Below are 14100 nucleotides of genomic sequence, written 5' to 3'. Positions count from 1 at the left end.
CTTGGAGCACACCTGGAGGCAGGAATCAAGCTGGGATTGTGCCTGGGCCAACCAGGAGCACAATGGTGGCCCTCAGAGCTGGAGGGAAGAAGTGAGAACGTTGAGCTGTGGAGTTTGGGTGGCTGAAGTTGATGGCTTGGAGGTTTGGCCTTGATTTTCATGCTCTATCTCACCTGAACACCCCCCCTCTGCAGCTGGAAAACCACATCCCGGCCTCATCCCACTGGGAAGCGAAGCTGGAAACAGGGACATGCCAACGGTGGGAAAGGAAATAGCTCAGTAATAAAGCTCTGATGTAAGAGGTGGTGACGTGTCCAGTTCCTGATTGCTGGGACAGGAGCTCAGAATTCCAGTGGGAAGCATTCTGGGAGCTTCACCCCCCTCCAACCCCAGGCTCCTGGAGAGGGTGAGGTATCCTCTGCAGCCTCACTTAGATGGGAAAAGCTTGGTGACATCCAGAGGAAATCTGTGCTTCAAAATTGGGGGGTTTTGCCCCCAAAAAAGAGGGAAGTTTTGGGAAAACTGGAGGTGGTCTCCAAGAAGTGAAAGCTTTGTGGAGTCAGGAGACACCTCCCAAGAGACACAAATGTTCTTTGTAGGGCTAGGACGAGGGGTGATGGGTTTAAACTGGAGCAGGGAAGCTCAGCTTGGACATAGGGAAGTTCTTCCCCATGAGGGTGCTGGGACACTGGGATGGGTTGAATGGAGAAGGTTTGGATGCCCCATCCCTGGCAGTGCTCAAGGCCAGGTTGGATGGGGCTTGGAGCAAGCTGCTCCAGTGGATGGTGACCCTGCCCATGGCAGGGGTTGGAACTGGATGAGCTTTAAGGTCCCTTCACCCCAACCCATTCCATGATCTTTAAGGTGTGGATGGGTTTATGGGTAATAAGTCCAGATTAAACCCCCATTTACCTGCAGGGAAGTGGCAGCCAAGCTCCTGGGAAGTGCTTTAGCACATCCCAGCACATTGGGTTTGATCCCAAGGGTTCGTTTCCGTGCTCTCAAGGTTTCATTGCAGCATGGAGTTCCTCTGGTGCCCTCAGGTGTTGCCTTCATCCCTGAGGATGCTCATTCCCCCCTGGAAGCTTGGGAATGGTTTCAAGTGGAGACATGAGTTATTTCGGTGAGGAAAACCAAATCTCTGCTGGGAAATAGGAGCTGGTGACCACGGTGGGATCTGTGGTGCTTCCTTCACCAGTGCTTCACCCACTGCTGATGTGGGGGAGACCAGACTGAAGCCACTTCATTAGTGCAATGCTTGCAGTTAGTGCTGGGAAGTGGAAGAGCTCCATGTGTTTTACTGGCTCCTGGAATTTGCATTCCTCACCTGGGCTCATGTATGAGGATATCCAGTATTCCCTAGGGAAAAGGATGCTTGTGCTGGCACACAGTGTTGGTTCTGTTCCTTGGATGGCTTATCCCACAGGTTTTTCTCCCCATGGAATCGTGGAGTGGGTTGGGTTGGGAAGGACCTTAAAGCTCATCCAGTCCCAACAAAGCATCAGGCAGCTCCAAGCAGTGAAAAGCAGGAGCAAGGCTCTAAAGACTTGGATGGGTTGAGGGTCCTTTAGGGGAAGAACCAAGGCCTGGGCCAGCAGCAGAGGTGATGCTTTAACAGTTCCCTTCTTTCCCTTGCAGGTTATGGCACTTGGAACACTGGAGCCACCAACACTCAAGGTGAGGTTTGTGTCTCTGAGAGTAGAGCTTCCTTTTAATTCTTTGTCAGAATAATGGGATGCAGGAACACTTTATTCCACCTTTCATCTCTTCTACGTATTTTAAATCATTTGAAGTGATTTTAAATCATTTCTGCTTCCTCTGGTACCATGAAACACAATTCTGGGGGTGATGAACATGCTGGGGTGGGGGGTAGTGCTGCAAACAAAGCCTGTCCAAGGCTATTTGGGACTTTGGGCTCCCTCTTGCCCAGCCTAAACAGCAACAGCACCACCAAAATACCCCCAAAAGTGATAGCTTGAAAAACCATCTGCAGTTTTACTGCTTCTTGAGGGGGTTTATGGAATGTTTGAGCTGTTTTCAAGTGTAAAATACTCAAAAGTGCTTCAAGAAACATGTAAAAATCTATGAATTATCCATGACATTTCCCTAATCAGCTCTTGGAAGTCCCGATTTCCTCCTTCCCATCCTTCTTACCAGTGATTAAACTTGAATTAGATCCATTGCACCTCTCAGCTTTTGACTTTGTGGCTTTGGAGGCTGAGCCACCCTTTTCTTTCTGTCCCCTTCAGGTACCTATGGGACAAATGCGACGAGCTGGCAAGGTATGTGCTGACTACAACTGTTACCTCGGGGTTTGGGGTGCTCTGCTCAGGCTCTGCAGCTCTCTTCCACCTCCTGCACTGTGTCTGCTCCACATTGGGGTGCAGAACTCTCCTCATCACTGATTCACGTCTTTCCTTTTGCCTTGCTTTGTGGTTGTAGCTCTTTCTTAGGCCCATGGAGCATCACAAAGCTCTGTCCTGGTGGCTGTGCCTTACAGCAGGGAAATTACCTTGTGGATGAAAATAGGAATGGGAAATTACCTTCCCATCTCCATTTCTCCCTTGGTCTTGGACAGCCAGGGTGCAGTAATGAACTGATTTATTGATTCATAAGATGGTTAATATCAATTTCCCCTCCAAACCCAAGGTTTGCCCTTGGAATCTGGCAGCTTGGCCGTACACAACCCACTGCCACGGGCACCTTCCACTAGAGCAGCTTGCTCCAAGCCCTGTCCAGCCTGGCTTTGAACAGGGATGCTTCATCCAAACCTTCTCCATCCAGCCCATTCCAGTGTCCCAGCACCCTCATGGGGAAGAACTTCCTTATCTCCAAGCTGAACTTCCCTGCTCCAGTTGGAACCCATCACCCCTTGTCCTATCCCTGGTGAAGCTCCCTCTCCACATCCTTGGAGCCCCCTTCAGACCCTGGTCTCCATGCAGCTTCTCTTCTCTCAGCCTGGCTCCATGTGGGAGCTTCTCCAGCCTCTGCTCATACTCATGGCTTCTGGCCTTGCTCCAGCAGTTCCATGTCCTTATGTTGAGGACCCACACAGTTGAGGCTTGGGGCAGAGGAATCATGGCTCTTCCCCTGTTTTAGAACCCACCTTTCACTTCAAGGAGGTCAGATCCATGCCCGGTGGGATCTATCCACATCCAAACTCTTCCTCCTGTGTCTGTCACATGGAATTAACACCCATGTCCTTCCCCTTTCCTGCCAGGCTATGAGGGCTACGACTACTACAACACCCAAACCACCGCCGCCAACACCGCAGCCTCCTACAACTACGCTCCTGCCAGCTCCAGCAGCTGGGAAACCCACAAAGCTTCGGATCTGAGCCTCAATGCTGATGTCGGCTCTTCCATGCACATCAGCTCCTACGGCCCCGAGCACTCCGCCAACGAGAACTCGGATTCCATCATCGCCAAGATCAACCAGCGCCTGGATATGCTGTCAAAGGAGGGCAGCGGTGGCACGGGGGACGGGTTGGAAGACCAGGAGAGGTGATTCTGCACCTTGCTTATGTTTCCTAGGGCTAACTATGGCTTTTCATGTCACTTGCAGTTGCAATAGGGCAAAGAACCGGGTTCTGTCCTCGGGCCACAACAGCCCCGTGCGATGCTCCAGGCTTGGGGAAGAGCAGCTTGGAAGCTGCACATGGAAAAAGAGCTGAGAGTGTGGATTGATGGTGCTGGACATGAGCTTGTGCTCGTCAGCACCAGTGTGGCAGCAGGGATTGTCCCCCTGCACCGGGCACTGGTGGGGCTGCAGCTTGAATGTGGTGTCCAGTTCTGGGCCTCTTGCTCCAAGACAGACGTTGAGGTGCTGGAACAGGGCCTGGAGCACAAGTGTGATGGGGAAGGGCTGAGGGACATGGAGGGGGGGGGGGAATCAGTCTGGAGAAGAGAAGGCTCAGGGGGGGACCTGATGGCTCCCTACAAGCGCCTGGCAGGAGGATGGAGCCAGGAGGGGCTGGGCTCTGCTCCCAAGGAACAAGGGATGGGACAAGAGGAAACGGCCTCAAGCTGCACCAGGGCAGGTTTAGATGGAGCTGAGGAACAATTCCTGCCCCAAAGGGTGCTCAGACATTGGAACAGCCTGGAAGTGTTCCCAACCCCTGTAGACAAGTCCCTTATGACCCTGGATAGTGGTAGGCTTGGCAGTGCTTGGAACGTTTGGACCGAATGAGAGCGACATGGGATACAAAAAGTGATGGATTTGCAGGGATTAATGGTACTTTAATTGTGGTTTTCTGGCCCAAACCGCCTGGATTGGGATGCAAACTGGATGCAAACCCCTGTGTGAGAGGTGGGAATGTCACCCCTGGTGCTGACCATCCTCTCCTCCCGCAGCTCTTTCAGATACGAGTCCTTTGACTCCTACGACTCGAGGTCCTCCATGAACGACCGGGACATGTATCGCCCCGGCTACGACTACGGCGACGTCGGCGCCGACCGGAACGATTCCTTTGGGAGCCAGTTTGACCGCAGGGATCAGTCACGTACCAGAGGGAACAACTACGGGCTCCTACGGGGCCGGGCTCAGAACCGCATCCAGAACCGCGGGCGACTCAACGCCTTCAACCGCAGCGAGCACTTCATGCCCTCGTCCAGCTCCGAGCGCCTCTCGGCCCGTTGGAATGAGCTGAACTACATGGGAGGGCGTGGGATGGGGGGGGCCGGATCCAACAGGCTCCCTTCCCTCTTTTCCCAAGCCCTTGTTCCCGATTATGGTGACTACGGAGATTACGGCGACTACGGCGACTATGGGGATTACGGCGACTACGGCGACTACGGCGATTACGGTGACTACGGAGACTATGACTATGGCATGATGGGGATGTCGGGCATGGGAATGGGACGGTATGGGAATATGCCGTATGGAATGGGGAGGCAACGGAACAGAGACAGGATGGGGTCGGTGCCCTGGCACATGAACACGCTCATGGTAAGTCGTCGCCGTCGGGTTTGGTTTTTGGTCAGGGTTGGGTGTTGCTTCCCTCTGGGGGTTGGCTGGAAAGTGGAGTCCTTTGGGAAGCATGAGCCTTAATTCGTGGTGCTTCCATGAATTATTCCACTGTGGAATAATTCACCTTTTCCTGAACAGGGATGGGTGCCACTGAGCTTGTTTAGACCCATTTGCAATCAAAACAGAGCCTCTGAATGCTTCCCCCCATCCCAGATCCGCTCACTATAACCTAGCTACAAAATCCTTTTATAACCAAAGCCACATCTTGCCGCAGAAAAAATTATGGACTCAGGGATCAATGGGATCAGACAAAAGCCATTTATTACAAAGCATCTATCCTTTTTTATACTGTTGTCTGCATCTGCTTACAATGGCTTGCTGTATTATAATCGGATACATATTCTTGTAGCACCCAGCAACTACTGCTACATATACAATAGCTGGCTGTATTATATTTGGATACATCTACAATAGCTTGCTGTAGTATAATTAGATACATATTCAATGGCTTGCTGTATTGTGATTGGATACATACACAATAAGTATATTATACTTTGATACATCTTGCAGCATACAGCAGCTAGTATACAATTGATCAAAGAAGCGAATGGGAACTTAACCTTTAAAACTTGCTAACAGTTCACTGTTTTGTATCTTATCACATTCCAGTTTCTTCTTGTCTTGCTTGCACCGTTCCTTTTGCTCCCTCACCCACGTCCTCCTTCATCCTCGGTTCATGTCGAGCTCCACAGAGGCACTTGCTGACTTGGGAACGTGGCCGTTATTCTTTGCTAACAATCCCTCCACAACATCTGCAGGGTCACAGGAACTGAGATGTAGCACATGGGTGGAACGCTTTGGTTTTTGAAGCTTCTCTTAGTGCCTCAAGGTGAATGATCCCAATGATTCCTTTCCCCTTCAGCCCAAGAGAAGAGGGTTCCGGAACCGTTCCGGAGGGCGGTCGGATGGAGAGGGGGGAGGACGCAAGAGGAAACAGTCCCAGAGCGGGGACGAGCCTGACAGCAAACAGGCAAAGACTGACAGCGAAGGAGATGACACCGACAACGGTACGAGCCCAGTTTGGGCTGTTTTCCTCTGGTTTTAAGTGTTTTCTCTTTCATCTGACTGAGAATCGTTCCATTTCAAAGCTGGAGGGGGGGTTGAGGATTGATTAGGGGAGTGTTAAGTGGGACAACACCCCCCCAGCACCAACTTAAACAGTCCTTCTTTTGCACAGCAGATGAGGGAGAAGGAGAGGACAAATCGGGAGATGAAGCAGACAAAGGTGTAAGTATCCTTGTTTTCTATCAGTCTTTGTGGGAACGTGCTCCGAGGGCTGGAGCAGCTCGGCTCTGGAGCCAGGCTGGGAGGGCTGGGCTGGGTCAGCCTGGGGAAGAGAAGGCTCCTGAAGGGGAGACCTTAGAGCAGCTCCAGTGCCTAAAGGGGCTGCAGGAAAGCTGGAGGGGACTTGTACAGCATTCCTTGGAGCAGCCACAGATGTAAAGCTTGATAGTAGGAAGCAATACTTAGTGGTGACATAGAGGAAGTAACACTTTGTGTTTCTCTTTTCCAGGAGGACAGGAATCGGGGTGATTTCATGGAGCAAGGTAGGGATTTACCCCCTCCCACAGCCCCCTGGAGTAACCCCATCACTTCAGCTGGTTTGGGATTGTCATCTCCAGTCAGGACCCATCAGCCCCAGGCACGTTGCACCCTTCTGCCTTGGGGTAAACCACATGTGGGGCTTGAGTTGCTGCTTTTAGGTCGTTTTCAGGGTGGGAGCTGAGGTGTAGCTGGATGTTAAGGCTCTTTCTGATGCCCAGAGGCTTCTTTACCTGACAACGCGTCAGGTGAATTGTTCCCTGAGTCCTTTGAGGCTGATGGGCCTTGGACTTGGTGCTTTCTACCCCAGAGCACTGCAGAGACGAGGTCTGCTGGATCTGCAGTTCCCAGTAATTACAACAATTGCCTGAGAGCTCAGGAAGAGGCTGCTGCTTCCCTGTGGTTGGAAGCTGGTTTGGGAGAGGGAGAGCTTCCAGAGACTGAAAGCTGGTTGTGACTTCCCAATGCTGAGGGAACAGAGGGATTGAGCCCCAGAATTCCTCACCCAGTCCAGTGGGTGACGGGGAGCAGAGTAACTCTGATTTATTCCTCAGCATCAGGAGATGGCTGTGAGGATGATGATGAGGAGATGAAAAAGAAGAGGGAGAAGCAGCGGAGAAGAGACCGGATGCGCGATCGCGCCATGGACAGGTAGGAGCAGTGATAAACGGGTCCCTTGCCAGCATTATTCCATGTGAACAGGGGAATCTCCTGGGGGGTCTTATTGTGGGGCTCTGCACTCTGATTTCAGCAGGTTTTCACCCATTTTTGTGTGGTTTAGGATTGTTTTGAGATGAGGATACCATGGGGTTTCGTACATGGGTCAGCATAGAGTAGTAAGTCCAGAAAGGTATTTAAGAGGCTGTGTATGCACTTATACACTCTGCACTTACACGTGTATCTTTAGCTCATTCATTGCTTTATTTTATAGCATTATAAAGGCTGTATATAGCAAAACACAAGGCTGTATCTGCAGCTTTGCTATAAAACAATACATTTAATGAGCTAAAGACAAGATGAAGCAGCCACGTGGCACCAGTGTTTCTCTGTCGGGTGCCAGGGATCTGCACATCCAAGAGCACCCATGAATTTAGCCCATTGCTTTTAAACTCACCCAGGGTTTTAGCATCCACTCCCATAACATAAAGCTTTGAGGAGAAGGAGTTGCTGTTCAATCTGTGCAGTTTCTACCATGATTACAGTGGTCCAAAATGGGGTAAAACTGGGGGGTTTGTGGTACTTGGAACGACAATGAGGTATAAAACCACACCAGGGGTGGTGATGGTCCTGATCTTAATGTTATTCCTCATCTGTGGTTGTGACTTCTCTGCTTAGGATCCAGTTTGCCTGTTCTGTCTGCAAGTTCCGCAGCTTTGAGGAAGAGGAGATCCAGAAGCATCTCCAGAGCAAATTCCACAAGGAGACCTTGAGGTTCATTGGTACCAAGCTCCCGGATAAAACAGTGGAGTTCCTGCAGGTAGGTGGGATGCTGGCGTAGCTCAACCCTTCCCTGCATCCATACTGGGATAGCAAGGCTTCATTTAGGGTCACTGGGCTTCGTTTGGTCCACCCAGAGCCGAGGAAGACGATAAAGACCAGGGAGTGGTTGCGTTTTGGTGGCATTTATCAAAGATTTGGGATCTCCCACAGGGAATCTGATGGTGACATGGGAACAGGCTTCTGTTTGGCTCCGGTTTGATCTTTCCATCTCTGTTATAACATGGCAGGGAAGGGAGAACCTTGGCCTCATCTAGTTCATTCCCTAACCACAGGCTTCCCTGTGGGTATTCCCTAGGGAACTCATTACCCTTTGGAGCTCCTTGGTCATCAGTGGAGGACACTGGGTTTTCTCCTCTTCCTTCCAGGAATACATTGTCAACAGGAACAAGAAGATCGAGAAGCGGCGCCAGGAGCTGACCGAGAAGGAGGGCACAAAGCAGAAGCCAGATCCTTTTAAGGGTAAATCTGTGTCCAGAGACAGAGGCAGTGTGCAAGGAAGGAAAGACAAAGGTGCTGGTGTGGTTGGTTGGGAGCAATTTGAGCCATCCAGCTGCAGGTTCTGGGTGGCTTTTGCCAGCACTGAGAAACAAATGGACTTGATGGAGAAAAGGAAGCACCCGGCACCGCTGGGAGCTCTCAAGCAGCAGGTTCCTGAGGCTTGTGCAATGTCAGGTGCTAAAATGAAGGTTAAAAGGGGAAAATACCCCAAAAGTGTTGATTTTTGAGGCTGTTCGGTTAACGCAGCTGGATTCTGTGTTCGTTCTTTAAGTGCTAAGGTTGATCTGTTGGGGCAGTGAGGGTGATGGGGAAAGATCCCTTGTGCCATTGGGAGTGATGAGTGGAGTTGAGTTAAGCTCCAGGGAGAAAAGCTGAGCCTAGGAAGAGTGGAGGAATGAAGCCAGCAGTGGGGGGGGAAGCTTGATTTGTCCCTTCCAGCCTTAAATAAGTGGATTTGGCAGGGAAAACCAGCCTCGGGTGAGTCGATCACTTTGTACCCCAGGCTGTTATTCCCGTCTGTCCTCCTCCTCCACTTGGGTACTGTGTTGGGGTGATCTGGTTTAGAGCAGAGGAACCGTCCTGCCCATCTTAGAGCAGCATATGGGATGCTTTTCTGTCTTGGAAAGCTGACACTGGAAGGAATAGGAGTGCTGGATTAGTGTGACAGTAGTGCCTGAGACATCCACCAGCTGACCGTGTCCCTTGGCTTCTGGCTGACATCTTCTTGTCTCTGTAGGCATTGGCCAGGAGCACTTCTTCAAGAAGATCGAGGCAGCTCACTGCATGGCCTGTGACATGTTAATTCCTGCACAGAACCACCTCCTCCAGAGGCACCTGAGATCTGCTGATCACAACAGGAACCGCAGGGTAAGCGATGCCTTCACCTCCATGGGTCCCGGCGCTCCAGGTTGGTTTGTGGCTTCTAAAAGTCCTCCTCAGAGGGTTTCTGAACACAGCACGACGTGAAGCTGCTGCCCAGGGGCTTGTGGGGCACTTGCAGATGGGCTGAGCAGGGTTTGTTGGAACACAAGTGGATGAGAAATGGGGAAATGAGCACAGAAAGGGATGTTGAAAGGGGAACGTGGTGTTTCTCATGCGTTGGCAGCTTGGCCAGTGCAGGCTGAATCACAGAATGGTTTGGGTTGGAAAGGACTTCAGATCATCCAGTTCCAACCCCCCCTGCCATGGGCTGGGATACCTCACACTAAACCATGGCACCCAGGGCTCCATCCTTGAACACTGCCAGGGATGGAACGTTCACAGCTTCCTTGGGCAACCCATTCCAGTGCCTCAGCACCCTCACAGTAAAGAACTTCTTCCTTATATCCAGCCTGAACTTCCCCTGTTTCAGTCTGAACCCATCACCCCTTGTCCTATCGCTCCAGTCCCTCTCCAGCATCCTTGTAGCCCCCTTTAGACCCTGGAAGCTGCTCTGAGCTCTCCACACAGCTTCTCCTCTTGAGGCTGACCAGCCCTAGTGTATGTGCAGGACCTCGCTCTTGGCTTGGTTGAGCTTCATGAGCCTGGCATTGACCACCTCCCAAGTGTGTCCGGATCCCTGTGGATCCCATCTCTTCCCGTTTCCAACAGAGGTTTGTTCCTTTCACAGATGGCTGCAGAGCAGTTCAAGAAAACCAGTTTACACGTGGCTAAGAGCGTCCTGAATAACAAACACATCGTGAAGATGCTGGAAAAATACCTCAAGGTGAGTGGGTCAGGAAGCTGGCAAGTGGTGCCGAGCTCCTGGAGCAGCGCGGAGCTGCGGGTCGGTGACGGGACGTCTGCCTGCATCCGATGGGGATGAACGTAGGTTCCTCTCTGCTGCCTTTTGCTCTCTCAATCCCGGGTCTGGTTTCTTCTCTTCCATAGGTGCTTATTTTACACTTCTCGTGCTTTTTCGGTTTGCTTTGTGTTCATGTATTGAACCCGCAGATGTGGCAAGCAGCATTCCCAGCCTCAATCCTGAATCCATCCAAACCGAGACCGTAATTAAAGAAACCAAAGTAGCCAAAGGAATTCCACTTCCCCCCCCAGGCCACCCCTCGAGCTGGGGCCTTTGGAAGCGACACACACACACACATACACATACACCAGGCTCCCCCCCACCCTACCCCACAGTGAGCGTGCGGGTCGGGAAGCCACCCCTTGACTCCCGCTGGGATTGAATCCAACGTGGATGGCGCCTGCTCCATCCCCTGCACTGGGAGAGAGGGGGAGTTTGTACCCTGTGTAAAGAGCTGGGCTTGGCGGCGCTCCCAGCAGCTCCAAGGGACACAGCACCCCGAGGTGGGTGCACCCCATTCCCGTGCGTTGAAACACCCTTCTTAGCACCCCCCCCACCACCACCACCACCTTCCCCTTTATATTCCCCCTCCTTCCTCTTCCCTTGGGAACATTTAATGAGCTGACCTTCAGAGCCGAGACCGGAGCACGAGGAGAGGGCAGGGGAGGGTTTGCTTAAGCCCAAACCAGCGTTCGGAATTCCAGAAGGAAGCCTGGAAGGCAAACGCAGTCTTCAGAGCATGGGGGGGGGGTTTAACCCCGCTCCATGTGGGAATGCCGGGTGCTTATTCCCGGCCTAAAGAGCGGGTTGAACGGGCTGAGACCCGCATCCAAGAGAGAGAGGAAAGGTCGCAACCTCCTCCGCTGGGCGAAGATGAAAAGAAGCACTTGTGGCTACTTGCTGGTTCCCTGGGAATCCGGGACCAGCCCAGGATCCGGCGGGACAACCCCTCGGTTGCAGCCTGGCAGACGAGGGCTCACAAGAGCTGCCATGGGGCAGCAGATGCTTCCCCTTGTGTGTGTGTGTCCCCCCCCCAGCCCCAGTGTTGAGGGCAAGGACGAAGGGGGGGGGGAAAGCCCAAAATCCAGCCCCAAAGCAGTAACATCCCCATTAAACCCCTTCAAAACTGCGACTCCAACCCCACTGGGTCCAGTGCAAAGAGACTCCGAGCTGGGAGCTTGTCCCAGGATGGGCCGGCTCGGCCCTGCCGCGGCCTCTCATCCCCGTTGACCAGGAGGGTGAGGTAAAAAAAAAAAACCAAACCCCTGCGGTACCCTCAGGAGGTGCAAACCTCCCGGATTGTCTCCACGACCGTTTAAAAAAACCACCAAAAAAAAAAAGCAAAGAAATTAAAAAGTTAAATTAACCCCCTTCTCCCCCCAAAACCACTGGAACCACTCAAGTGCAACTCCATCTACCCCTGCCAGGGTCCGCAGGCACGGCCACATCTCCCCATGAGCAACGGTATCAAAGGCTGCCGGCAGATCTAAATGAATCCCGGGCTCCTGAGCTTTGGCCAGCGGCAGGAGGAGATCTTCGGAGCCATCCCAGCACGGTCTCCGTATCATTCCCAGGTGCAAAACCAGGCTGAAAAGGGGTGGAGGAAAATCTGAGGATTGCAGGTAATGCCAAGAGCCGCCTTCGCCATAAAAAAAACCAACCCCATGCTCTCGGCACAGCTCCTGCCCAGGGGCGAGACTTAAAACTCAAGACTTGGGGCCGCATCAAGAGATGAGTTCTTGACCATCGGCCTAAAGATTCCTCCTCCTCCGGGATGGCGGGACACCCTCGCCTTTCCCATGGGAAAGCCGGGAGAGCCTCCACCACGAGTGGACTTCACAGAGCCCCTTTCCCGATAGATCTGAGCGGCGATAACGGACGTTGGGGTCCAGATCGCGAGGTTGAGGGTTGAGTTTGGTTTTTGCCTCCCTCTTCCGTAGTTCTCCCCGTCAGCTCCATAGGGCTCAGCAACCACATTCCTGAGCCCGGGAAGAGAGGAACGGTGAGGTTTTCTCCTCCGTCTGCATGGATCTTCTCGCGTGGAGGCAGCCAGCCTGGGCTGAATGGGATCCAGGCGGATCTTAACCCCAGGGTGTGGGGTTGTGGGAGGGGGAAAGGAGGAAGGATCCGGAGAGGTTTTTCCTCCTGTCCGGAAAACGAAGCCCTCTCCCTGCCCCACGGCAGTCGATCCGCTCACGTGTGAGGTTTGCGTTTCCCCTGCGAGTTGGGGGGAGCCAAACAAAATAGGGAATTTCAGGAATTTGCCCTCGGATTTGCAGCCTGGGTGCGCGTGGGGCAGCTCCTCGCTGGCAAGGTCATGCTCATAGAGCAGCAACATCCCTCCTTTGACCTCCACCTCTGGGAATGTGAGCAGAGCCGCCCCCCACACCACCCCGATGCCTGCAGGGAGCGGGGCTGGGATCCGCAGCAAAGGTAACGAGGTGACAATTCCAACCTAAAATCCAACAAAACGCACCCAAAAAAGCCCCCCAAAATCCCCAAACCTGGCGGGTTTTGGGGTCCCCGCGAGGGCTCCGAGGTCGCGTCGCATCTGGATCCCTCCGTCTCTCGCGACACACTAAAAGGCGGGATGGAAACCTGGAGGCGCCGCCGCAATTCCCACCGAGGGAAGGGGAATCCGCCCGGCAGCAGCTCTGAGCCGGGGGCCGCGGGCTTGAGGAATTCCCTTTGGATTTGACTCGTCTTCACTTAGATCCCAAATTCCTCCCGGGTGAGGAGCGGAGCCGTAGCGCAGGGTCCGTCCCCGGTGCCCGCGGCGCCTTGTGGGACCTTTAATATTTCACTGGCTCTTTTCCACTCCTTCCAGGTGTGGGATCATTTGTTTTCCCTGCAAATCCTTTGGGATTTTCCATGATGGAGATCTCTTTTAATTACCGTTTCCACCATGCCCAGAGCGGGCCGTCGCCAAGCCGATTTCCACTCGCTATAAACCTCCTGTCCCGTGTGTTCCCGGCGGAGATTCCCGTTGCTCCCTGACTCCTTGTCTCTTTTCCCCCTCTTTTCCCGCAGGGAGAAGATCCCTTTACAGATGAAATCACGGATCAAGACGTGGATGAAGCTTTGGAAGGGGGAGACGGCGCCGGGGAAGGAGCGACCGAAGCCACCACGGCCGCCACTGCCACCGCTGAGGTCTCCCAGGAAGGGGAAGGAGGAAGCGGGGAAGCGCCGGAAGCAGCCGAACCTTCCCAAGAGTTTTCCAAAGCTGAGGAATTCCTTAAGAAGTTGGGGGAGCAGCAGGATCAACCCCCCAAACCGCTCCTGATGCCCCCGTTCCTGCAAGACGACGAGCTGGAAGCGGAGGAGATGACATCGGAGGTGACGTCGGAAGCGGCAGCGGCGGCGCCGTCGGAAGCGCCCGAAGAGCCCCCAAAATCGGTGGTTTCTCCCCAAAACGAAACTGAGGATTGCGCAGGAAAAGAGGAGGAGGAGGAAGAGGAGGAAGCGGCCGGTAGGAGTGAGGAGGAAGAGGAGGAAGGGGCTCCAGCGGCAGCCACGGAGCCGCAACCGGAGTAACTGTGAATGGGTGCGAAGGTGACGGTAGAGGCTGTGATTCTGGGTTGATGATGAGGGTGATTAATTAGAGTTTGATTAATTGGGGGGGGGGGGGTGTTAATTAAAGGGGAAGGGCCCAGCCATGGCCTTGAGGCGCTTCCCTCATCCCAGTAGCAATTCCTTCCTGCAAATCCCTCTCGTTTGTGGTGGTGTTTTAGGATGGAAAACGCAGGATC

General features: G+C 53.2%; 1 protein-coding gene across 1 annotated transcript; it reads left to right on the top strand.

Annotated features, from left to right (window-relative positions):
* Window positions 1–1618: 1618 nt before the first annotated feature.
* On the top strand, window positions 1619–13969 carry AKAP8 (A-kinase anchoring protein 8; the record flags this gene model as incomplete). The annotated part of the gene is made up of 12 exons (XM_057397181.1): window positions 1619–1677; window positions 2250–2282; window positions 3221–3503; window positions 4353–4947; window positions 5891–6035; window positions 6206–6253; window positions 7125–7221; window positions 7906–8047; window positions 8436–8529; window positions 9305–9435; window positions 10178–10273; window positions 13382–13969. Coding segments are annotated over 12 exons (2227 nt in total), but the record flags the coding sequence as incomplete, so codon positions are not given.
* Window positions 13970–14100: the final 131 nt, after the last annotated feature.

Source organism: Pezoporus wallicus, unplaced genomic scaffold (genome assembly GCF_028554395.1).
Source record: "Pezoporus wallicus isolate ANWC-B61680 ecotype Strahan unplaced genomic scaffold, APGP_CSIRO_Pwel_v1 contig_14589, whole genome shotgun sequence".
Classification (NCBI taxonomy): Eukaryota; Metazoa; Chordata; class Aves; order Psittaciformes; family Psittacidae; genus Pezoporus; species Pezoporus wallicus.
This window is presented reverse-complemented; position numbering and strand designations above follow the sequence as displayed.